The following is a 26472-nucleotide window of genomic DNA, read 5'->3' as shown; positions in this document are numbered from 1 at the left end:
AAGACGATAAATATTTAACAGCGTTCTGAATCCTCTGCTGCCTTAGACTGAGACAGACTGAGACAAAAACAGATATTTTGGCAGCAACGTTTCTTTTGACACATTTTCTTTCAATTGTTTTGCTTGAGATGAAAATTTAACTCTACATCATTAAAAATAAAACCAGACTTTATGCTGAAGTCAGTGATTGAAAACGTCTTTAAAGAGCAGCATTTATCTTGTATATACATGTGGAATAGTTACAGGACATTTACTGATCTGTTGTCAGATAAAACCAGCAAATAAGTGTTTTGTTTGGTAGAAATAACTTCACCAAAGATGAAGTTATTTCAAACAGACACTGATTTTATTTTTAGTCCCAAATCTGGAAGTCTTTTAGATGCAAACACGCTGATTTACTCGGGTTTATGTTGATTTTTCCTCACCAAATGTTGCCTGTTATTGATAGATTATTACCACTGGCAGTAGAGATGAGACAAAAATCCAAACAAAAGTAGCTTTTTAAATATCACCCAAATATCTGAGGAATCTGTGCAGAAATAATCGACTCTGACATGCTTAAAGATAGCGGGAGACTCATATCACCAACAGGACTTCCTGTCTGCCTCTTTAAAACACAAAACCTAACTCTGCATTTCTTCTGCCCACATAAAGGAAACCTGCTTGCCTGTTCACACACAAACCTAAACATATCTTTTAGAAAGTCTGCAGGAATGTTGGGGTTAGAAACAAGGAAGCTGAGTGACCCACAGTCACCTCATCCTGTCACTCATTAACCAACACCGACAACCTCTCATGTCTCTCTAACCTTCACCACCATCTCTCTCTCAGAGGGAACCCACCTCGCTCAGCTTCTCCCACAATCCATCCCAAAACACCCGAGCAATCCCAGCATGCACCTCTGCCTCGCTGCATGCTTCCATATCAGTCCATTCAGAGCGAAGAGGAATCAAAATAGATGGACCAGAACTCCAGCGATGGCTCACTCAGGGCTGAATGAAACTACTGAAGCACAAGTATGTGGGGGCTGAGGCAGTCCATGAGGGGCGGGTCTCCAAAACAAGGGGCGGGGCTTGTGAAATTTATTTATTTAGTTAAAAAATTCCAGAATTTTATAACAAACCTAAGAAAATTGGCCAAATTCAATTTCATTTTTTTAATTTATGACCAATATTTTTTATTCACTGTAAGTTAAATTATAAAAATCTACAAAAAATGCAATAATTAAATAAATGGTTTGATTTAATATATATATATATATATATATATACATAAACCTACCTCGATATTAAGATGTCTTTTATTTGATTACAGAAAACAATTGGATGGTAAAAAAGGCTGAAACTGAAAAAAAAAAGATGGACAAAGAAATAGAGCAAAAAATGAAATGAAATGTAAAAACAGAGTGAACTCAAACATATAAAGCTGCTAATTGACAACATTTTCTTCCTTGGGTTTAAAACAAATAAACCAGTTTGAGAAAAAATAAACAGGATCTGAAAGGAGGTTTATTTTTACATTGCAGCTCCCATTGTTTGAGAGGCCGACCCAGCAGGTGAGCATGCACACACACACACACACACACACACACACACACACACACACACACACACACACACACACACACACACATACACACACACACATACACACACACAGAGTCGGCATGTTAAACGGCAGGTTCCTGTGTTGGTGTGAAACTCCTGTACGTCAATGTTTAACCCTGGACCAGTGTCACCTCTGGCCTCTGGACCACGTGAGAACTGAGTTTGGAGCTTATGAGGAACATCTTGTCCAACCAGATCTCAGATTGCGTCTGGAATAAAGTTGTCTTATCAGCTGGAGTCCACGTTCATGTGGCTCTTCTGGACTTTCAATGTTCTTTGTCACTGAGACACAGGAGCTGTTATTTAAAACTCAGGTTGGATTTTAGGGATTTTTCACAAGACATTTTCTTGTTGTTTTATTATTCCTAAAATGACTTTATGGAAAATAAAAATAACCATTGCTTAACTCTACAAGATGATTAGATTGTTTATTCTGATACTTTAGGGAACATAAGTAAATAACTTATGTTTAAATACTTATTTTATTTGTGCATATGTTTTATTTTACTTTGAGATCCTTTTTATAAAAATGAAAGCTATAAAATGTGTTTTGTTGCATTTACACGTCTAATTATGGTGTTTTCTGCGTTTTTTGCTTATTTTGTAGATCATGTTTGTTTATGTTGGTTAGTTCTTAACTTTTAGGGAGATATTTGGTTTGTTGACTTTGTGATTTTTGGTTTTAAAAAGTTTGTTTACTCAATTACTTTAATCCTGATATACTTATCTTAGTTTGATGGATTTAGGGAACAAATAGTTAATTAAACTAGTTGTTTTTGAATATATTTGTTGGTTTTGGGTAGAACATGTTGTACTTGTGAGGACATTAGCACTGTATTTATTCATTTAGTTAATTTTTGGGATCATTTTGCTTCTATCTTGTAACTTTTGAGGCATTTTGTGCTTGTTTTACAGTTTATTTGCATTTTACAAATGATTATCTCCTCCGATTATGTTTGCTTCTCACTTTATTTCTTATCAGGTAGATTTGATTTGGACTTTTGGAGTCAATATAGTTTATTACTTATTTTTGTGTTAATTTATTTAGATTACTTAAATGATGCAGAGAACAATTGGTTTGTTTAATTTGTCACTTTTTGTTAGATTTTTTACTTGTAAAGAATTTTTCATTATTTTAATTTATTTTTTACCCTTTTCATTGCTGGTTACTATTTTTTCTTTGTTTCTGTTTCTTTTTCTTTATCTTGTGTTATTATTAGTATTATTTTATTGGTTTTTCTGTTACATATTATTGTCTAACCTCTAACCTCTGGTGCTTGGATTGTTACGGTTTGCATGTTTATTATATTTGTTTACTTGGGTTTGATGTGTTAAATAAGTGTTAGTTTTTGGGGTGTTTTTTAAATTTTTGTTATTTTATTATACGTTTATTTATTTTATTTTTTGTTTCTTATTTAATCTGTTTCCTTGGTTACTTTTAATTTGTGACTTTTTGGGGTTAATAAGGTTTGAATTTACTTTGTTTAATACCTTTGTGTAGTTTGTTACTCTGGATATTATTACATTTGTTTACTTAGTTACTTGTTGACAAAGAAGGTATGTTTACCTAATATCTGGAAAAGGTTTTGTTTTTGTCCTTTGGTTTGTTTACTTGGTTACTTTTTATAGAGAGTGAGTGTATTTAGTTATTTATTAGGTTTATGAGGTTTATTTATGAGGTTGTAGCCTTTTTTAAACAGTTGTTTATTTTGTCACATGGGAAGCCAGGCAGCAAGTTTATTTTCTAACTTTCTGAGGCATATTGGGTTTGTTTAGTTTAAATTTTGTTTTTTTGAGGTCGATTTATTACCTTCAGGTTGAGCATATAGCTAGTTTGTAAGTGTTTGAACACATTTAGTTTATTTTATATAACAGCGAATACATTTATATAAATAACAATGAGAGCATTTTGTTTCTTTATCATTGTTTAAGTTATTTGTTTTGCTTATTTTACTATTTATGGTTGAAGACATTTCATATTTAGCTTGTATAGACATTAGGCTTTTTGTTACTTAGCAGCTTATTTCTTTGGGTCCTAATTTATTTTTTAGTGGAGATAATATACATTCACCTTTCACATGTGTAAATGGAGGCACGTCTGAAGGCTTTTTCTGCTGATATGTGTTGAATCAGTGTTGTCAGCTACCTGAGTGCGTAACGCAACCTGTGCAGCAAGTTGGGTCAAACACACAAAATCTGATGATAACACGAAGAGGCAGATCCATATAAACAAGACAAAACAGTTTAAATTTTTCATGCTGAGCTCAGGGACAAGCACCCGAAGATCTGTGTGTGTTTACAACTCAGCAATCTGGGATTTAAATATTTACGGGACACAGGTAGAGACAGGATGTAGGACGTTACAAGAATTCAGCCCTCAGTGTAGACTGTGAATGTTTGAAGACCCCTTTGTTTTACAGGAAGTGACATCGTTTATAGATGTGATTAAATCTGTGCATATTGTTGTTTTTCCAGTGCTACGTTGCATCTGAAGCTCCTCTGAGATGCACATGACGGCTCCAGCTGTTCCAGCTCCAGAGGTAATGCATCATTAACATTTGTCAGTTCTGTCAGGTTGTGACACACAGCCTCCATGTAAACAACGCGTTCATTCTGGGAGACAGATGTAATCAGAGTACTTACCCCTCCCAGCGCTCACAGCAGAGGAGGAGTTGGAGGATGGTGTGGTGTTGGTGGTAGTGGTGGAGGAGGAGTTGCAGACAGAGGAGGTGTTGGTGATCCCGGTGGAGGAGGAGCTGGAGGATGTGGTGGAGGCCGGGACGAGCCCCTCCATGTCGGCTGCACTGTGGGAGTGCGACAGGCAGAGGGCGCTCATCGGTAATAAACCCTCCTGTGAGGAAACAGCTCAGATCAGAAGGCTGCAGCTTCTTTGTGACATGTTGTGATGTTTCTAGTTTGATCTCTTACCTGCTGAGGCGTCTGATCCGTGGTTCTGGCCAGACACCACCCAGGCCGATCCGCTGAACGCTCCACCAGCTCCACCGTCTGCCCGCAGCGGACGCTGAGTTCTCCGGGCCCCCCGGAGGTGAAATCCAGCAGCACCACCACTAACTCACAGCCTCCTGACAGCTGCAGACACACAGATAACCATGTCACTGTCATGTTAGATCAACATCATCTTTCATCCACCCTCAGCGTGCTGAAGCTGCTTCATCCTGATGAGAGGCTTTAAAATGCAGCCTCAGCTGATAGACCTCTAAACCTACAAACAATGGCAATAACTGAAACTTAATGAGTTCAGACAAACAAATCAGGACTTTACTTTTATTTAGACAATGGAGACAACTCTGAGAAAAACATATTTAGCACTTTAGATTAATATGTTCAATTTATTTATATCGCTCATTTAAAAAATAGAGTTTCTAATAACTATTTAGCATCTCATACGCAGCCAATCAAAGGGCAGGGAAGGTCTAGGAACATCGAGGAGAAACTGGCTGGTTGACTGGAGTGCTCTCAAAGGTGTGTGGATGTAGGGAAGATCACATAGATAGGATGAGACCATTTAAAACTTTAAAAGTGAGCAATAACAATGGGATGACAGACAGGAAGTCAAAGAAGAGATTTTACAACTCGAGTTATGTGTTCATACTTCTTTGTAAGGGTTAAGAGATGAGCTGCAGTTTTCTGTACTATTTCTAAAACCTGCAGGGATGATTGATCTAGTCCGATATCTAAAGACTCACAATAGTCCAGATAAGAAGTGAAAAAAGCATGAATAACCTTTTCAAGTTCCCTAAAAGACAGATAAGGCTTCGCTTTAGCAATGAGTCATAGTTGGAAAAAGATTGATTAAGCACATCTGTTTGTCCAAGTTAAGAGAACTGTCCAGAATAAAAGCCAAGTTTCCTTCCTGCAGAATCACTGTAAGTAGTTAAAGAACCAAGAGCATTGGCTGCAATGGGGGATTTTCCAAACCAGATCACCTCCACCTTTTCTGTTGTTAATATTTAGAAAATGTAACTTCAACCAGGTTTTAATTTCAGCCAGACAGTTTCATAAAGGTGTCAGTGCATTACTGCTGCTTAGTCTAACTGGCATATAGGCCTGAATGACATCAGCAAAACAATGAAAAGGTAAAATATGCTTTCTAAAGACAGATCCTGGCAGCCAAATGTACTAAAAAAACAGCAATTATCCCAATATGGACCCCTGGGGAACCCCTTAATGGAAAGGGGCTGCTACAGAGGAATAAGCTCCAAGATTGACAGAGAAGCTTCTTGCCTGTGGGGTAAGACTTGATCAATCAGATCTGTACCTCTAATACCAACAGCAAGTTCCAACCGATAGATTAGAATATTGTGGTCTATGAATGGACTAGAATATCCTTTCATTGTCGATGTCACAAGTAAAACGAAACCGAAAAAAGCTATGGTCAGAGCACAGAACAATAGATAAGTTGCTGATGAGCCCAAAAGTACTAAAACAACAGAGCTTGGTTGTCTAAAAAGTTTTGGGATTGATTAAATAACAGTTTCTCCAAAAGATTGGATAGATACGGTAGTTTGGATTTTGGCCTGTAGTTGGAGACGACAGTTGGGTGGAGGTTTTTCTTTTTCAAAAGAAGTTGCACAACAGCATTTTTAAAGCATTAGGAGCACCGCCTGATGTTACAAATGCGTTAATCAAAGCAAAGACACTGAATACTGATAACATGAAAACCATCTTTGAACAGAAGAGGGAACACAGTCTGCAGGGGGATCTAATCTGATAAACTATCTGCTTTACAGCTGAGCAACAACTGAAGAACAACTGTTTTTAATCAAATTTTTATTGCATATTTTATTTATATTATGTTTTATAATACTTGTTAATTTTTTTACGGTTTCCAACTTTTGTTAAATCGTTTTAAGAACATTTTCCGGTATAAAAAGTCTGTGATGGTGGCTTGTGATTAAAAGCGACTGAACATGAGATGAATCACATGACTAATGAGGACCGTATGAACCATGAAACCCACATACATCATCCTGCCATATATCCTACACCCACACTCTGATTGGTCCAGGGAATGTCACATGATAAAAGCTATACATTGAAATTGCTATGGTTACTGCTGATTCTGGGTGTTGAGTAATGGTGAACCAGAGCACATGGGCTCCAGCTGGGGGAGGAAACACTCTCGCTGGCAGCGTCCACAGGGAGCAGAGGGGAGTTCCCCATGAAATGCAACACAGCTGTGATCCACTCAAGACCACTGAGACCGACACGAAAAACGACAGGAGTGAAGGCGAGAAGCACTGAGCTGACGAAGCCAGCAGGACGGGCCGAGGCAGAAAACCTTACTGCAGCAAAAAACACAAACATGTTTTCCTGCAAAAACCCAGAGAAACGCAGAAACTGTGAGGAGTCGACACAAAATAATCTGGAAATAAAAACACAGAAACAGCCTGCAGCAAACAAACACTTCATTATCCTCCAGTTGGAACCATAAAAATCGGATTTTTAGACCGATTCACCAATCAGAGTAATGCATTTCTTTTAAGGCTGGAACCTTTATTTATATTTTGGATTTATCTTTAATACATTTTTATTTCTCAGTTTTTCCAGAGGGTCTTAAAATGTAGTTTTATTGCAGATATGTTTTTATATTCATATATTCTAATGTTTTGTGCATTCTTAAAATTCTAAAGGGTTCATCATAGCTTTAAAATTAATATGTTTTAGTCTGTCTCTGGATTGTCACCAGCCAGAAAAGCTTTTAATAAAAAAACATTTTAACAGAATTTAAAATGTGTTATAACTTTTTTGAAAGGTGTGATTTTGTTTAAACCTTTGTTTTAAACTTGGTTTTAACTTATAAGCAGCAGATCTTCCTGCAGAATAAACGTCTACGTCACCAGAATAATCCTGTTGTACCCTGTTTGTGTCGTCCTGCAGCCTCACCCCCACGCTGTACTCCTGTCTCAGCACCTGCATGCTCACATTTCCAACCCTGAACACAACCAATGCACCACAGCTTGCAGGGTCATCATGTCAGGGGTCATTGACCCTAACCCCATCCTCGCCTGACACTCTTTAGGTAAGAAAATCAAACTTACCTCATCAGCTGAGCAGAGATCGTCTCAAGAAGAAGTGCGAAACAGTGGAAAATCCCTCAGACACACACCAAACTTACACACCCATCCAGCTGCAGCAGTGATGAGGTCATAACATTGCTCCAAATTCCCCTCTGTGGGTCGGTGTGTGTGTTTACCTTGTCACTGTCGGCGGTGTTCTGCGACGTTCGGGACGCGATGGAGACGGTGTCGGGCTGACTGCTGGCATCACCCAAACTGTCTGCGTCTTCGCTTGTTTCCCTGGAAACAACACAAGGTTCATTTTTTCTTAACATGTCCAGCAGACATCTGGTTGTGTTTGGACTTTAACAGAACGTCTGCCTGGATTTGATTATAATATTAGGTAGTTATGGACAAAACTGCTTCACTGGAACCATTACAGTATTCTGAGAAATCAACTTGTATTTAATAAGTGGTCCCAAACTTTCCTATACTCATTTTAGAAGTGGAATTACAGAAAACTACAATCTCTGGGTTTCTGAGGCTGAAACCGGAAAAGGTTTGGCTCCTATTCACTCAAAAATCACTTGAAATCATTTTACTGTTTATAGAACTTTTTGTTTTACTATTAATCAATTAGTTATTAATCAAATCTTAGCTGTTTAACAGCACAGACGTATTGGACCAGTAGCTCTAAATTTAAACCAACCCCTAGAGACGTAGGGCCAACCTTGTTTTTTTTTTTTTATACCACATATTTACATGTTTTCATGAGCATCTTCATGTATTTGTCAATAATTTAATCCATTTTAATTCCATCCAAAGCCTGTATAAAGTCATCTTGTGCAGTGTTTCATGAAGCAGAGCATTAGAAGAAAGACTTCTAATGTCTGTATGATGAAGCTGCTGAATAAAGATCAGATCTTTGTTTTTCAGGGTTCATTGACCCAAGTGCTGACTGATGGTACCCACCTGCGGGTGATGCTGCGCTGTCGTCCCAGAGTTGGGTTGGGAGTTTTGGGTAGGGGGATGGGCTCCCTCAGCGCCCCCCGCAGGTGACCCCGCCTCTCCTGGATCACCTGTCGGATGCTGCGAACCCACTCCTGCTTGAGCTCCAATGATGATGCCTGAGAGGTCAAGGTAAAATATTTTTTAAATCATTTGTGTGTATGATTATGGATGATAATTGTACACGATTAAACTAAACACTTTTATATAAATTTAAATTTTTTACTGGATCCAGCCATTTAAAGTTACAAAACCATTAACAGCATCATGCCTGGATAATGTTTTGGCCAAAGAACTGTAAGTTCAGACCTTCTTTTGAGGAAGTTGGATGCATACCTTCAGTACCGTCTTGTTGTCGGACGTCGGCGTTCGTCCAACCCACAGTGCAAACTTACATGGATCCCCCTCAATGTGCTCGGTTACCCCCAGCTCCGAGGTCTGAGACAGACACAAGTCATTTTAGTTTATCTTTCTTTTCTATGCAGGGTTTCCTTGATAATCAGGATATCTTCCTATTTTTGTTGATTTTCTGACAAAAGTAATTTCTATCACCTTTCACCTTTTCATATAGGTTACGTTCTTTGCAACATTTATACTGATTAAGTTCTATCCCTGTCAGCAGATGGTTGAGCTCTTCAGGCTAAAATATTATCATGTATAAACTATAATATAAAGTAAATTATACATAAGGCATAGTGTTGCAGCTGATAGTGCATTAAAAAACCTCTTGATGTCCCCATAAAGATTAAAAACAACAACAATGTTCCAGTAAATGACCTTAACAACCAGTAACTTTCATGATCTGTGGGGCTTTGGTTTTGTTTTATCTTTATTTTGGAATTTGTCAACGTTTGCTTTCCATATTTATTTCATTCCTGGGTTGTTTATTATTGTCATTTGGGTCTTACCATATTGGCTTATTTCTTAGTGTTGAGATTCTCATTATTTATGAGTTTCTGCTCTCTGTGTATTTTGCTTTAGACTCCAATGTTAGTGGTCAACTTTCTCTGTGTGATTTATAGATCCTTTATATTTAGTTCAGCTCTTTGTGTTAATTAGTCTCCTTCCCTCAGCACCTCAGCTTCCTGCACCACCCAGCTGTCTGTCGTCTACTTGTTAACTCACCTGTCTAGCATCCCCTTAATCAACCTCCCCAGTATAAGTACTTCTTGGCTTCTTGTTGTTGCCACCAGCCTGTGTCCTCACGTTCCTCACATCGTTTACTGTTTTGGATTTACCCTGAATTTGATTTTTTTTTTTTTTTTTAGCAGAAACTGTTTATTTTTCTTGCACCTGTTTTCTCTTGGCATTTTGATCTTCTATTTCACCGTTCGTGATAGTAAGCAGTTGAAACAAAAGTCGTTTAAAGTTTAGACAAAGTATTTCATTAATAAACTCATTTATTTCTAAACGTATGTGAAGAACTCTAATTATAAAATTTGGATAAATGTTTTAAGAAAGAAAATCATGTTTGCTCTTAAAAATATTTTAGAAAAGAAATATTTAACTTAGATATAAATGATTAATTCATGTAAAGATGTTTTTATTGATTTTCTGCTTAAAACTGCTTAAAAGTGTTTGTTACCCTCAGCCTGCTCTTGTAGAGGTATTTGGTGCGTCCAGACGAATCTTTTATCTCCTTACTAAAGATGAGGGACAACTCAAACAGAAACAGGTGTCGGTCCCGACCCTTCCTGATTAGAGATTTGGGCTCCCAGACCAGAAAGGAGTCCTGTAGAAGGAGCTCGCCCTGCACCTCCAAACCCTCCTCCAGACCTAGGAGGTACATCACAATAAAGACCAATTTATATCACTCACAAAAACGTTCCTAACAAAGTTCTCCAATTAGTTTCATTTAGAGTTTTACCTTCCAACATGCTAACATGCATAGCATCATTTGCTCTCTTTGGGACACTCAGCATCACGTCCAGGCCTTCTTTAATCTCACCTTTACCCTCCTCACAGCAGGCCAACAATTCCTGCAGACACATAAACACACACATATCAGTATGTAGTATACACATATTAGCTAATCTATACATGATCTTTGCAAGAGAAACAGGCCCACAGTGATGTTTGTTGCTTAAAATGGAACTTCAGTCTTAACAGTTCAAGTTAGACCCCAGTAGAGTTCAGTAGGCTCCACATGTTTACTCCCAAACAACCAGTTGGCATGTAGATGGCATCTGATGGTTTTCATGGAGACATGGTGACCCCAAGATGGCAATCTTTGATGCAGTTTTTTTTTAAACCTCCCTTACCATCTCACTGTGGGTGATGGTAAGATAAATGTAGGTCCTTTTCCAGCCTTGTTGGTCTCAGGTTTGGTCCCTAAACTAACCCATATTATAAGTTCAGGTCAGTAGAAAGTTTCATTGTAGCCCAAGTTAATGCTCTCTTGTCTTTCTTATTTGAAGATTGGTGAAAAGAAACGAGCATCTGTGTCATATCCTTTTGATATATACAGTACAGACCAAAAGTTTGGACACACCTTCTCATTCAAAGAGTTGTCTTTATTTTCATGACTATGAATATTGTAGCTTCACAGTGAAGGCATCAAAACTATGAATTAACACATGTGGAATTATATACTGAACCAAAAGTGTGAAATAACTGAAAATATGTCTTATATTCTAGGTTCTTCAAAGTAGCCACCTTTTGCTTTGATTACTGCTCCGCTCACTCTTGGCATTCTGTTGATAAGCTTCAAGAGGTAGTCACCTGAAATGGTTTTCACTTCACAGGTGTGCCCTGTCAGGTTTAATAAGTGGGATTTCAAGCCTTATAAATCGGGTTGGGACCATCAGTTGTGTTGTGCAGGAGGTGGATACAGTACACAGCTGATAGTCCTACTGAATAGACTGTTAGAATTTGTATTATGGCAAGAAAAAAGCAACTAAGTAAAGAAAAAGGAGTGGCCATCATTACTTTAAGAAATGAAGGTCAGTCAGTCCGAACAATTGGGAAAACTTTGAAAGTGTCCCCAAGTGCAGTCGCAAAAACCATCAAGCCCTACAAAGAAACTGGCTCACATGAGGACCGCCCCAGGAAAGGAAGACCAAGAGTCACCTCTGCTGCGGACGATAAGTTCATCCGAGTCACCAGCCTCAGAAATCGCAGGTTAACAGCAGCTCAGATTAGAGAACAGATCAATGCTACACAGAGTTCTAGCAGCAGACACATCTCTAGAACAACTGTTAAGAGGAGACTGTGTGAATCAGGCCTTCATGGTAAAATAGCTGCTAGGAAACCACTGCTGAGGACAGGCAACAAGCAGAAGAGACTTGTTTGGGCTAAAGAACACAAGGAATGGACATTAGACCAGTGGAAATCTGTGCTTTGGTCTGATGAGTCCAAGTTTGAGATCTTTGGTTCCAACCACCGTGTCTTTGTGCGACGCAGAAGAGGTGAACGGATGGACTCTACATGCCTGGTTCCCACCGTGAAGCATGGAGGAGGAGGTGTGATGGTGTGGGGGTGCTTTGCTGGTGACACTGTTGGGGATTTATTCAAAACTGAAGGCATACTGAACCAGCATGGCTACCACAGCATCTTGCAGCGGCATGCTATTCCATCCGGTTTGCGTTTAGTTTGACCATCATTTATTTTTCAACAGGACAATGACCCCAAATACACCTCCAGGCTGTGTAAGGACTATTTGACCAAGAAGGAGAGTGAAGGGGTGCTGCGCCAGATGACCTGGCCTCCACAGTCACCGGACCTGAACCCAATCGAGATGGTTTGGGGTGAGCTGGACCGCAGAGTGAAGGCAAAAGGGCCAACAAGTGCTAAGCATCTCTGGGAACTCCTTCAAGATTGTTGGAAAACTATTTCAGGTGACGACCTCTTGAAGCTCATCAACAGAATACCAAGAGTGTGTGGAGCAGTAATGAAAGCAAAAGGTGGCTACTTTGAAGAACCTAGAATATAAGACATATTTTCAGTTGTTTCACACTTTTTTGTTCAGTATATAATTCCACGTGTTAATTCATAGTTTTGATGCCTTCAGTTTGAAGCTACAATATTCATAGTCATGAAAATAAAGACAACTCTTTGAATGAGAAGGTGTGTCCAAACATTTGGTCTGTACTGTATTTATATAGGAATTGTTAGGGGTGCCAGTAATTGCGACAACAGCAGTCTATTCAAGTTTAGTCAAAACTATTTCTTAACACAGGCTTACTTCCTCTGTTCAGTAAATATACTCAAATTAAAGATTGTATTTGTTTTATTTAATCAGTGCTCAGAGTTGATCAGTTTAAGTCTAGTTGTTGCAAAATCAGATCAATTAATTTTAAGACTTTTTACACAATTTTACCAGAAGGGACAATAAGTGTGGAGAGTACTTGACATATATACATACGTGTGAAAACTCCAAACTTAGCTAAACCCACACATGTAATGTGTGTTTAAATAACACAACAGTAAATGACCAATTAATTATTTTTTCTGTTTTTATTTTAAATATGTGGCGATTATTTCAAGACAAGTTAATTTTCTCATAGATTTAACTTTATGTGTTATGTATATTATTTGATTGCTATGATTTTATCAGATTAGCTTTTGGACATATTTTTAATCATTATATTCCTTTACATCCCATAAACCCATAGACAACATGCAACAGTTTTCACAAGGATCCAATCTTTAGCTTCGTTGGTGAGTTTCTTTAATGCTGTTAAAGTGCTTGTACATTCACTACTGATCTTAAAGCAATCTGATAGCTTGTTTCCAGAGATAAGTGGAGTTTAAAACAGGAGCATCGGCTCCTTCAGCCTCTTTTTGCAGCTTAATTCTGATGTTTTAGATGAGCAACAGTTTCATTTGCTATTCCAGGCTCAGACACTGTGTCCTTTGGGTTGTCAGATTGAAAGCTGGAAGAGTCTTCAGAGATTTGCTTTGCAGACGGAGAAGAGAACAAACATTTCTACTTTTAACAGCTTCTTTTTATACAGTATTTTAAGCTCTGGCCCAGAGGGACTTTGTGTTTGCTTACCTTGAGCAGCAGCTGGTATTTGGTGATCCTCTGCACTGGTTTAATTAGGGCTGAGGAGATTGAGTTTGCCAGACCGTGTCTCCTCTGGACCTCCTGTATAAAACAAAATAATTAGCTCTTAGATATAATATTTATCAACTTGCATTCTCCCCCGTACAGTGAGAGCCTTCACATAGAATAGAACATTTTGGACCTTTGAGTTCTGTAATCTCATCTATTTTCAGTTAGTTCTCAAAAACTGAACTGAGACGAACACCATGTGAAACAGCCTTCTGTATGCTGCTGCCAAATCGAAATAAATTCAGTCTGATGGTACCAGATGTACCAGACTCAGATATAAATAATCTTTGACAAACCACAAACAATTTATCTGGATTTCTTTTTATCCTTAATTGTTAAAACAAGTCTCAACAGCCAGTTTTAGCTCTGACATTTCTGAGCTATGGTGTTCCACACGGATCATTACTTGGAACTGGCTTCTTCCATTTGCTTCCTTTGAGTCGGCTTGGACTAAAATTCTGTTGTTTCTTGTCAATGCTATGCTGATGATCTACAGATCTACATATCTTCGAAGCTTGATGATCTTACAAATCTTACTACTCAATGCCAATCCGAGATGAGTAATTAATTTCTAACTCCTAATTTTCTTCAGTTAAATCATAATAAAACAGATTTACTTATTTTTGCTCCAAAAGAAAATCCCAGTAGTATTGTTTAATCCCTTTGAGTCTTAGTTTTAGTTTCTATGAAATGTAACTAATATCTGGGTTTGAGTGATTTATTTCAGTATACATTAGCTAAATATTGTGCCAATTAAATAAAGAGCTACCTAACAAAGTTATTTAGTTAAATATAAAATTATTAGGTCTGTTTTATGTATTGTGGAAAAAGGTGACCTCGAAGAATCCAACTCCATGTTGCTGGATTAGTAAACTGGAGTCCGGTTTGTTCCTGCAGTACGTCACGTACATGTGGAATTTATCAGCCTGGACAAAAACAACCACAGAGATGCTTTTTCATATTTTCATATTTTAAATACAAGCAACCAAATGTAACATAAATGGGTAATAAACCCCTGTCTTTACCCAGGTAACGAAACAGTGTCCCACATCTTCTGGAAGCTGTTCGTAGTTCTCAAGTTCCTTTAGGAAAATACTGGAAAACACAAACGTTATCTCATTAAAGATATTTGGGCCGAGCTGTTATGAATTTTATAGATGTCCTGGGTCTTTCACTCTGTGTTATAACAATTGTTTCATCATTATATATTCAGGTGTACCTGTTGTGGAACTCGTAGATATCCTGGATGTTTCCGAACACAATATCGTCCTTGTTGGCAAGACCAGGTGGGATGTCCTCTGAACCACTGGTCATTTCCCAGAGGTATGTCTGCAACAAGACACAACAGAATGTTTTAGAGTAGTTTTTTTGGGTGTAAAATCAAGAGTTTCTGTATGTTTTTCATTTCAAAATTGTTGCTTTTTACAGAATCACCTTTCTAGAATTTGTGGTCAATTTGGTCAGATAACTATTTCTTAAAAATCTTTACCTGTTCTAGCACCTGAGCAATGTCTGACCCTAAACGCTTAAAGGCACACGCACAGTTTCCAAGTCAGTTATGCCTAAAATATTAGAATAGAAGTTTTACATTAAAAAGCTGACGTTGTAGTGACCATGTACAGTGTGTACAGGAGTTTAAAAAAAACCAACTCGTTTAATGAAATTCGGATAATTAATTAGAAAGGAATGCAGTTTGGAAATAGAATTGATTTCCGTGCTCTTATTTTGTTTTTCCATGCTTATTACACATGGATCAAAATGCAAACTTATCCAGACTGAATATTGCTACGCACCTCCATGCACTCCTGCAGATCTCTGACGTAGACTCTCTCTGTCTGAAGGAGCTCGGCCATGATGTACCTGACCACACACACAGGTGTTAATAAAGCACAACAGTCCTGCTGACAGTGATGCTCCTACAGACGGTACTCACTCCTTTTTGCGGGCAGAACGTCTCTTCTCGTCGCTGACCTGGTGACTTGGGTCTGACAGGTTCACCTCCGGGTCCGAGTCAGATAAACTGTTGGGGATAAGCTCCAGCTCCAAGTCCTTATTGTCCTAAACAAATGCCACCATTGCAGACTTGTTAAACCTTCAGCTTATTGCATATCTTTAACAACGATTGGAGTAAAACTTTTTTAAATCACCTGAGAACTGCTACCCAGTGCTGCCTCCAGCAGGTGGCGGTACTGTCCCATCCGGACGGTGAAGTCCCGGTAGCGCTTGTCCACGGCGGAGACGCAGCGGCGCAGCTCGGCGCGGTGGGCGTGGCCTTTGGCCAGCATGCTCTCGGCCAGCTGAATCAGCAGGTGAACCTTCTCCTGTGTATGCTGAGAGAAATTTACATGATGATGTTTCATCTTTAATAATGCAGGAAGCACTGTCTCTGTTTTTACTTCCTCATTCTGATGCTCGCTTTGAACTTCAGCAAATCACTTTAAACTCATCTAGATGCCTAAGTGCTTTCAGTCGCTGCTAAATGCAAGAATAACAGCAAATGTTAAATGGAGCTGGGAAGTATAATGTAAAACAAGATATATCTTGTTTTAAAAAATAATAAAATAAAAAATTAATTATTCAAATTAATTAATTGATCAAAGGTATGACAATTAATTTAATAAAAAATAATCCTCAGCAAATATTTAGACCTAAAAATATTTGCTGAGGATTATTTTTTTCATCTGCTGCTTGTATCAAATAAACCCTTCAGAACATTAAGTTCAAGCTTTTTAACTTGTTTTGGAAACAACCTTTGCAGAAATGCAGAACTCTCTGTGTTGGTTCAGCAGCTCCTGGGTTTCAGCCACTGTTGCTCCTGGCGATGAATGTGTGGCCAGGTAGTGGTCACCTGACTGCTGCAGCCATTCAAGAGCCTAGAAGTAAACAAATCGACATTTGACAATAAAACTAGAGAAATCTGTAGATCCTTACATTAGTTATTCCAGAAGCATCAGAGGTGCGTATTGATGTTGCGAAATTGTGTGTTTTAAAAAAAGAATCAGTAGACTGGAAATGATACCTGCTGGGCATGGGTTTGGAACATCAGGTACTGCTGGCACTGATCCAGTCTGCGTTTCTTCAGAGTCCAGAAATGAAGAACTCTATTTTCTCTCTGGAGCAGCTCACTGAGGATACCTGAGCACAAATAAGCATCTCCATCAGCTAAAATACCACCAAAACGTGTAAATATAGAATCCAATTAACTGTGGCATCCCTCTGGGCTCTGTCCTAGTTACATTCTCTATTTTGACAATACATTGGAAAGATATTATGTTTTTATTTTATTTATTTATGTTAACCTTTGACTTGCTGCTCCGGCACTCTGGAGTGCCCAGTGACTTCAGTGACCCCTGTTACTGCAGAGACTGTGACATTGTGGCCAGAGATGTTGGCCATGGTTACACTGTTTCGATGGATGTACTTAAGGAAAACCTCCGCGTTACGTCTTGCCAGTGTGCAAGCCTGTTGCAAAAGAAACAAGACCGGTAGAGATTGTTTTGATCTTTTAAAACTAATAATGTAGTCCAGAAAGAATTAAGCCAGTAGATATTTCAGAGTAAAACCTAGTACTGGGATCATTCAATGGTAAAATATTAAGTATACACAAGCATTTCATGATGTAAAACATAAATAGCATAAGACCACCAGCCAACCAGACATCATCCATGTTTATTTGCATATATTTTACACCAAATATACAGTACACAATGATGGCCCAAGAAATCTGAAGCCAGTGCCGACTTAGCATTTCCATACATGTAATACTTTAATACCATAGTTTAAATAGTATTGCTCACCTTCAGGAAGGCCTCCTTTTGCTCCATGTGTTTGTTAATGAGCGGCAGTAGCTGCTCAGGCTGCCTCTCTCCTCCTGCACACCAGTCCTCCTCCCTCCGGTACTCCTGCTCTAGACTCTCCAAGACACCACACACCTGAAAACCAAAGTTGGTAGATGCAACATAACCTGCTGCTTTAGTTCCTACATTTGGGAAAGACTATTGTTGCATTGGAACCACTCAATTACATTTTTAAGAATAGCAAACCCCTCCCAGTGGTCAGATATTTTGTAGCAGTAAACGAAAAAAAATAACATCCCTAATTTAACATTTCTGGAATAGGGAGTCAGGTTTACCTGCTGTGACGTCCGGTAGAAGGCGGCAGATGCATTGACCAGTTTGAGTCTGTCTTCGATCCTCAGCATCAAAGTCTGCCAGTGGAGTGCCACCGTCTGGGCACAAGCCCTCACTGCGTCTGGGTCATAATGGCCTGACCTGTGCAGAAACAGAATTTATAATGCACAAAATATCTGGAATTTATAGAGAATGTTTTGTAATAATCCAAATGAATCTTACCTGACCAACAGTTCGGCTCTCTGCTGCAGAGCCAGTGCCACCTGGTGAGTTCTCTGCAGGGAATCAGCATGCAGCAGAGCCTGCAAAACAAGACGATTCCCCCGTTGTTCTAAATCTAGCTGGAAGAATCTAAGGGGATGAATCCCTCATTTGTGTCCTGTCATTGTGATAACTGTTACGGTGCATTTTTGTGCCCTTAAATACTGTTTGTAGCTAATTCTAATTAAAATTGTGCAGCAAACTGCAAAGTGCACATTATTAATTTACAAAAACAACAATTTACAAAATAGTTTTTTGTGTCTTTTTTTTATATAAAATTTAAAGCATGCATTACGTTTTTTTTATTCTGATCAGTGTACTGTCCAAATGTGTCTAATGTAACCTCAATGGTCTGTTGGAGGCGCTCATGCTCTCTCTGCAGTTGCTCAGCTTCAGACAGACAGCTGGAATTCAGCATGCAGGACGATAGCTTCAACTCCCCCTCTGAGATCCAACCAAGCACCTGGTAGGAAGCAACACACACACATAGGTAGGGAGCTGGAAATCTTGGTAATACGAGCTGCATGTGTGTGTGTGTGCAGCAGTGAAATGAGAAATGTTACCTGTTTGACCTGGCTCTGCAGGTGTCTCAGCTGCAGGTTTTGCTCCAGGAATGTGTGTGTGTGATCTGCAATCTGCTGCAGCTCCTTCTGTTTGTCCTGCAGGAGGTGCTGCAGCTCTTCCACCTGAGAGGAGAGGCTTCCCTCCACCTCTGACAGCTCCATACCTGAAACATGAACACACGGTTCAGAGCTGAAAAACCACATTTTAGATGGAAAGTACAGAACATTAGTACAGTAGCTGCGTTATTGTGCATGCATGCAAGCAATGATGTGTGTGTCTCCATGGCGAATTCAATACGCTGGTTTCCATGGGGATCAGCTGTGTGCTTCAGAGAGCAGTTTCCATGGCAACCCTTTCCCCCTTTTCCCCCTCTCCCATTATCCTCTCTTTCCCCCTTTCCACCCCTAACGTTGTCAGTTTGATACCGGGCTGGTCACTCTGAAGCTACTATGTTTGGGGAAAATGTGCTGACTGATTCCTATGGTACTCTATGATTTTATTCTATATTTTTATATAGCATGACAAATGATAGCAAGACTCTTATTGCAACTGCTTTGAATTCAACATGGTCAGGGTTCTGGTCGACCTTTTGTCTCACATGATCAAATCCATACTGCTCCACACTAGTAAACATAAGAATTCCTAATATGAATGCAAGGGCAAGATTATTGGACCATTTAAATGCTCCAACCACCCTCCCTTCACCAAGCTATGAGAGGAAACTAAAGGTTGAGACCTTCCTAGATGCGTCTCAGTGTATTTTTCTGAAAAAGCTAAATGAATTATCCCTGGAAACCATCAGTGGGATTTGAACTTCCTTAGGGATATTACTGATCCCCATTCAGATCCTTTCAACAACCTTACAAACCTCTGGGCCATCTTTAACGTCCTACAAACACATAAGCACTAATGCCAAGTCCCGGATGAATGAAAAACAATAAAATCACTTCTTTAGACCCTTTGTTTTCCTATTGAAGAGGGTTAAAACTTGCCAATAAGAACCAATATTCTTTAAATTTGTTCTAGGTGAATTTGTCTCTTCTTCATTTTGCATCTCCATTTTGTACTCGTGGTGCCACTTCACCCCTTCCTGCTACCATTTTATTCCCATTTAGAGAGGATAAAATGTTCAAGTCTTATGTTTAATTTAATTGTGTAATGTGTAATTTTATTACACCCTATTTCCTTCTTTTTTGGTTCTGATCCCTGTTTGGGCCAGTTGATTTTTATGTAATATGACCCCCAGTCCAGACAAAATGACCACCTGCTGTTAGATATTTTGGAGTCATATAACCTCATTCTCTTAAAGTAAACTATGATAAATTATGAAAAATGATTTCTTAAATTAGCAGTTTTCAAGGTGGGCAGTAAAACTGATACATGGTAGTTATTTAACGTCCTGTGTTAGACAGACCTGAAAAAGTTGGTTATGAAACAACTAAAATCACAAAGGTATGAAATAGCGAAGAGGCATAATGACCAGCCAATCCAACCATCTAAAAACACATCTGTTGTTTTCTTAGTAAGCATTATAACCATGCCCTGCGATGAACAGGCGACATGTCTAGGGTGTACCCCACCTCTCGCCCGTAGACTGCTGGAGAGAGGCACCAGCTCCCCCTGTGACCCTATATGAAAGAAGCTGGTATAGAAAATGGAAGGATAGATGGATTATAACCATTCTGAAAGCCGTTAAGGATTTGCTTGGGGCAGCTGAAACTCTATGCTACCATTGCCCTTTATGCCTTAAATGGTCTCTTAAACCTGTTTAACCCAACCCTCCCTTTACTTATGGTGTACCCCAAGGCTCTGTTATTAGAACCATGTGTCTTTGTACAGATTAACAACCGTTGGATTTTGTTTTCAGAAACTACTTCTGTATGCAGATGACACTAGGTTATACCTCTCTTCTAATTTGGAAATCTCAACATAAATGTAAATCTGCAACCTACCTGATGCCTGGACCTCTGAGATATACTGCTGAATGTCATGGCCTTGCTGGATCACCTCATATATCATATTGTTCATAGCCAGCCTTCGCTCCATGTGCCTGCAGAGCAGCCAGGTAATACGTTAAAGCCTTCCAAAAATAATACTTGACATTTTTTAAGAAGATGAAGCCATGCTTCACAGTTTACCTGTGAGTACGCTGTTGTGCCAATGTCAGTGCCTCTGGAGTGGCCTCTGCTAGACGTGACTGGCCTAGGGCTAGTTTGTCCTGAGCCAGCTGGTCCGGGTTGGTTTCAGCTTGCCGCGGAGACGTTAGCTTCTCAGCGGAAAAGTCCTGGGACTGTTTTTGGAGATCTTGTTTCCATGCATCCATTTCACCAGTTACCTGAAAATCAAAGATATGTACAAAGATTCCAGCTCAGATATATTACAGTATGAAAAAGTATAATTTAGTAGGAAAATGTAGACTCTAAATAAACCTCTAGAGTGCACTGTTGCAGTATGCGAAACTGCAGGTAAATGTCAAGTCGGATCTTCTTCTGGTGAAAAAGTTCTTCAAGTTGAGCGTGGGACTCCTCCAGCTGCTGCAACACCGACTCCACATGAGCCACAGAGCTGCCCTGAGGCCTAAAACAAACACACCTACTTATTACAGACAACTGGGAAAAAAATTCAACTAATTAGGCTGTAAAAAATCCAGCCAAAAGTATCAAAACCTGAAAGGAAACGCAAGAAATTAAAATAAAGAATACATTTTCACAGATTTTAGTAATCCTTAGAGCGAGGTCATCCGGAAACAGAGCAAAAGATGTTACACCAATCCACAATAAAAGGATTTAATGAGTATTTCCTTTTATATAGAGATGTAATTTACTCATTAGTCCATCTAAAAATGTCTTGATTCCAGCACTCTACCAGACAAAACATATAACAGAATCCCAGCCATAGATTGTACACAATCTTTAAACATGTCAATAATTTCCTTCAACACAAATACAGATATAAAATATGCAACCAAACCACACAGAAATCTTCAAGTAAATGGAAAAGCATGGATTATATTTTATGTAAAACAACTACATCATGTTAGAAAAATGCTTCCATGTGATCAACAGAATCCAATTAGCAGCACAGTCTACAAAACCTCAGATCTACTCAGATTGCATATAATCTGAGCATGATGTATATACTATAAATACACAACTAGACCATAGATGTTTAGTGGAAAGGATGCAGTAATTCTTCATAATCTATAAAATGCCAGTTTGAGATAAACCTCAAATAGAATCACGCATTTTATATTTGGTGAAAACAACTAAAAGTAATTGTTTTTAATTCAAAATTAGATCAAGATTTTAAAAAACTGATTTTACAAAACCTAAAAAATAATAATTCACATATTTTGAACAGTGCCAGAAACGTGATCACAGTTTCCTGTAGAAATCTCTGCACATTGTATAGAACCCAAAAAATAATTAAAAGTAAAACTTTAAAGTTTACAAAATTATGCAAACAATTATTCTACAAAATCAAAACTTTTCCCAAATTTTTATTTGGCACACATATTAACCAACAGGTTTTACATATTCAACCGATAATAGTAAACTATTTTCAGGCCCCGAAACTATCTTGAAGTATGACTGAAGTATTTACATCTACTGTATAAAAAGGCAAATTTATTCTCTTTCTGACGTTAAATCAGACTAGACCCTTCCTGTTTTAGGTTGGCTAGGATTACCTACATTGTTTCTATTTGCTAAATATCATAATATTTTCGGAAATAAAGGCTTTTTGCTGAATTCAAACTCAGAATTTATACCTCCTAAAACTGCTGTATCTTTATGCAATTTGGGAAATCCCAGATGATGATGTCATGTAAGCTTCTAATAGGTTCATTGACACATTCCCAAGGTGCCACGTTCATTAGATCGAACAATTATATGCAGGCATAAACAGAAGAAGCCATGACTCCAAAGGTAACATAAAAAAACAAAATTGAAGACTAAAAGTGAAGCATTTGGTAATAATGACCATCGTTACTTTTGGAGGAAAAAGGGGGAAGCTTGCAAGCCTGAGAACACCATCCCAACTTTGAAAAATGGAGGTGGCAGCATCTTGCTCTGGGGGTGTTCTAATGCAGGAGGGACTGGTGCAATTCACAAAGTAGAAGGCATCATGAGGAAAGAAAATTATGTGGAAATATTGAAGTAACAGCTCAAGACATCAGCCAAGATGTTAAAGCTTGGACACAAATAGGTCTTCTAAACAGACTTTGTCGCTAAACCCACCACCAGATTAGTTACAATGTGTCCAAAAGACAACCAAGTCCAGGTCTTGGAGGAACCATTGCAACACCCTGATCTCAGTCCCATAGAATATTTGTAGACATATCTGCAAAGGTGTGTGTTTGACCCAATTTATAATGTTTAAAGGTAATTCTACTAGATAAATGTCTGAATTTGATTAAGGTAAAAATAATTCTCTAATTTTTCTGGCATTTAGAAAAAATAAATAATTTTGGTGATGCTAACTGAGCTAAAACAGGAATGTTTAGTCTAATTCAATGTCAGACAGGGAGAAAAAAAAAGCTTGTGTGTCTTTTTATACAGTGTATGTAAATATCTGGTTTCTAATACGCAATCTAAGAAACAGAAGAATGGAGGCATACAGTCATCACACAAATGTTCAAACAATCAATCAACCAAACCGACCCCAGATCTAATCAAATCCAGAAAATAAAAGCATCCATAAATGTTAGATAATCTAGAAAACACGCACCAGATTATACATTCTCTACAAATGAACCCTACCATCAACTCCTAAATGACAGAAAACAAATGCACAGATCAGTGAGGCCATGAAGCAAGCACACCCACACTTAGTGTCTGTACCTGAGTTGCAGGATGAGGTCTTCTCCTTCCCGGATGACACTCATCGCAGCTTCCTGTGGGTTAGGGTTAGAGCTTAGCGTTAGTGTTGGAGTTAGAGGTTAAGGGTCACAGGTTAGGGAGTGTTAGGTTGTTATTTTGAGGTTAGAGTTAAGGTCAGAGGTCTACGGTCAGTGTTAAAAGGTAGGGAGTTGTACCTGCGTGTTGGCTTGCTGCTGCTGCTGTTGGCTGATCAGAGCCTGCAGAGCCTCCACGGTTTCTGGACACACCAGGAGATCTGAGGAGAGCTGCTTCTGGAGGCCCTCCATCCACACCGAGAGCTGATGAGCAGAGAAGAACAGAAGAACAGGCTTCTGGTTTAGAAAGAAAACGAACTGAAAAATACGACAGAGGGCTAAAGAATCTATCACTACGTCTGTTACCTCCTTAGTGTGAGTATAGAAGGACACAGCGAGGTCCAGCAACAGCTTCCTCTGTTCAACCCGCTGGATGAAGGCCTGCAACACATGTTACCGATGTAAACAGCTCTGACTCCCAGCATGTAAATAACCTCACAGCTTCCCTCCATCTGTCAGGTTACCTGCATGCGCAGCTCCAGATCTCGGGCTGCCTGGTAGATCTCCTCCTCCTCGCACTCTCCAGACTGAGCCAGCTGATCCGCAGCTTCCAGAAGCTTCTCCGCATTAGTGTAAGTATTCTGAAAGACAATGAGAGGTCCATCTGAATGTCTATCCTGCCTGTTAAAATACCCCTCAGCTCTGAGCTCTGGTTTAAATTGTGTAAACATGAGGAAGGGTCTGGATCTGTAGGAAAACATCAGATTTCAATAACCTGAGCGACTTGCTGGAAGTCATTGTGCCGTTTCTGCAGCGCTCGCGCTCGGTGGAGAGACTTCCCCACACCGGTGTGTTTGTTGAGGAAGACCTCACCGTGCTGCTCCACCCAGTCCAACACCTGACAGAAAGGTAGGTGAAAGGAAAATCTGTGAGAACAAACTTAGATCTAACTCACAACTTTTCTTAAAATCAGGTGTACCTGAACCTGTTTTAATCTACATTTCTATCTGAATCTGAGTTTAAATGGAATGCAACTCAAGATAAAAGTATGGATTTTTAAACATAATTTACACTAGAATTTGATTAAATTCAAATCAATATCCAGATCTGGATTGTTGATTTTGATTCAAATCTAATTTCAGTTTAAAGTCAGATCTGGATTTGGACCAGATTTTAAATATGATTCTAAATTCTGATTTGATACAAAGCTAGAGTTAAATCAGATTTCAAATGTTTTTTCATGTCTATGCCAAAATATACATATACAGGTCCTTCTCAAAAAATTAGCATATTGTGATAAAGTTCATTATTTTCTATAATGTCATGATGAAAATTTAACATTAATATATTTTAGATTCATTGCACACTAACTGAAATATTTCAGGTCTTTTATTGTCTTAATACGGATGATTTTGGCATACAGCTCATGAAAACCCAAAATTCCTATCTCACAAAATTAGCATATCATTAAAAGGGTCTCTAAACGAGCTATGAACCTAATCATCTGAATCAACGAGTTAACTCTAAACACCTGCAAAAGATTCCTGAGGCCTTTAAAACTCCCAGCCTGGTTCATCCCTCAAAACCCCAATCATGGGTAAGACTGCCGACCTGACTGCTGTCCAGAAGGCCACTATTGACACCCTCAAGCAAGAGGGTAAGACACAGAAAGAAATTTCTGAACGAATAGGCTGTTCCCAGAGTGCTGTATCAAGGCACCTCAGTGGGAAGTCTGTGGGAAGGAAAAAGTGTGGCAGAAAACGCTGCACAACGAGAAGAGGTGACCGGACCCTGAGGAAGATTGTGGAGAAGGGCCGATTCCAGACCTTGGGGGACCTGCAGAAGCAGTGGACTGAGTCTGGAGTAGAAACATCCAGAGCCACCGTGCACAGGCGTGTGCAGGAAATGGGCTACAGGTGCCGCATTCCCCAGTCCTGGGCTACAGAGAAGCAGCACTGGACTGTTGCTCAGTGGTCCAAAGTACTTTTTTCGGATGAAAGCAAATTCTGCATGTCATTCGGAAATCAAGGTGCCAGAGTCTGGAGGAAGACTGGGGAGAAGGAAATGCCAAAATGCCAGAAGTCCAATGTCAGGTACCCACAGTCAGTGATGGTCTGGTGCCGTGTCAGCCGTGTCAGCTGCTGGTGTTGATCCACTGTGTTTTATCAAGGGCAGGGTCAATGCAGCTAGCTATCAGGAGATTTTGGAGCACTTCATGCTTCCATCTGCTGAAAAGCTTTATGGAGATGAAGATTTCATTTTTCAGCACGACGTGGCACCTGCTCACAGTGCCAAAACCACTGGTAAATGGTTTACTGACCATGGTATCACTGTGCTCAATTGGCCTGCCAACTCTCCTGACCTGAACCCCATAGAGAATCTGTGGGATATTGTGAAGAGAACGTTGAGAGACTCAAGACCCAACACTCTGGATGAGCTAAAGGCCGCTATCGAAGCATCCTGGGCCTCCATAAGACCTCAGCAGTGCCACAGGCTGATTGCCTCCATGCCACGCCGCATTGAAGCAGTCATTTCTGCAAAAGGATTCCCGACCAAGTATTGAGTGCATAACTGTACATGATTATTTGAAGGTTGACGTTTTTTGTAATAAAAACACTTTTCTTTTATTGGTCGGATGAAATATGCAAATTTTGTGAGATAGGAATTTTGGGTTTTCATGAGCTGTATGCCACAATCATCCGTATTAAGACAATAAAAGACCTGAAATATTTCAGTTAGTGTGCAATGAATCTAAAATATATGAATGTTAAATTTTCATCATGACATTATGGAAAATAATGATCTTTATCACAATATGCTAATATTTTGAGAAGGACCTGTACATATATATTCAGGTTTAGATCCACATTTGTTTTGGTATTTACATATATCAGTGATTTCAGATTTAAATCCAGATTATCATGCAACTGTC

General features: G+C 39.1%; 1 protein-coding gene and 1 long non-coding RNA gene across 6 annotated transcripts in view; one reads left to right on the top strand and one right to left on the bottom strand.

Annotated features, from left to right (window-relative positions):
* The window catches only part of LOC124861390 (kalirin-like), a 47199-nt gene that overhangs the window by 7628 nt on the left and 13099 nt on the right, over positions 1–26472 (bottom strand). For 3 of the 5 annotated variants that reach the window (XM_047355102.1, XM_047355101.1, XM_047355103.1), the window contains exons 12-40: positions 24316–24438; positions 24065–24181; positions 23682–23981; positions 23488–23540; positions 21076–21223; positions 20785–20981; positions 20599–20696; positions 18646–18809; positions 18426–18545; positions 18044–18123; positions 17824–17962; positions 17489–17623; positions 16991–17153; positions 16711–16826; positions 16442–16564; positions 15839–16021; positions 15625–15749; positions 15485–15551; positions 14911–15020; positions 14717–14786; positions 14528–14617; positions 13632–13724; positions 10503–10614; positions 10221–10411; positions 8972–9073; positions 8600–8754; positions 7825–7927; positions 4536–4697; positions 4251–4458 (exon numbers count right to left, since the gene is read on the bottom strand). In XM_047355102.1, coding sequence (XP_047211058.1) covers positions 4251–4458; positions 4536–4697; positions 7825–7927; positions 8600–8754; positions 8972–9073; positions 10221–10411; positions 10503–10614; positions 13632–13724; positions 14528–14617; positions 14717–14786; positions 14911–15020; positions 15485–15551; positions 15625–15749; positions 15839–16021; positions 16442–16564; positions 16711–16826; positions 16991–17153; positions 17489–17623; positions 17824–17962; positions 18044–18123; positions 18426–18545; positions 18646–18809; positions 20599–20696; positions 20785–20981; positions 21076–21223; positions 23488–23540; positions 23682–23981; positions 24065–24181; positions 24316–24438 — 3847 coding nt within the window. The remainder of the gene's footprint in view (positions 1–4250; positions 4459–4535; positions 4698–7824; positions 7928–8599; positions 8755–8971; positions 9074–10220; positions 10412–10502; positions 10615–13631; positions 13725–14527; positions 14618–14716; positions 14787–14910; positions 15021–15484; positions 15552–15624; positions 15750–15838; positions 16022–16441; positions 16565–16710; positions 16827–16990; positions 17154–17488; positions 17624–17823; positions 17963–18043; positions 18124–18425; positions 18546–18645; positions 18810–20598; positions 20697–20784; positions 20982–21075; positions 21224–23487; positions 23541–23681; positions 23982–24064; positions 24182–24315; positions 24439–26472) is intronic. The other 2 variants (XM_047355104.1, XM_047355105.1) reach the window with 1 other exon arrangement.
* Positions 18518–24735, top strand: LOC124861531. Its single transcript, XR_007036653.1, has 3 exons — positions 18518–18572; positions 24060–24172; positions 24355–24735. It is a non-coding gene; the product is annotated as an uncharacterized LOC124861531 (long non-coding RNA).

The sequence above is a fragment of the Girardinichthys multiradiatus genome, chromosome 24 (genome assembly GCF_021462225.1).
Source record: "Girardinichthys multiradiatus isolate DD_20200921_A chromosome 24, DD_fGirMul_XY1, whole genome shotgun sequence".
Taxonomy (NCBI): Eukaryota; Metazoa; Chordata; class Actinopteri; order Cyprinodontiformes; family Goodeidae; genus Girardinichthys; species Girardinichthys multiradiatus.
Note: the sequence above shows the minus strand (reverse complement) of the source record. Positions and strands in the feature narration are given on the sequence as shown.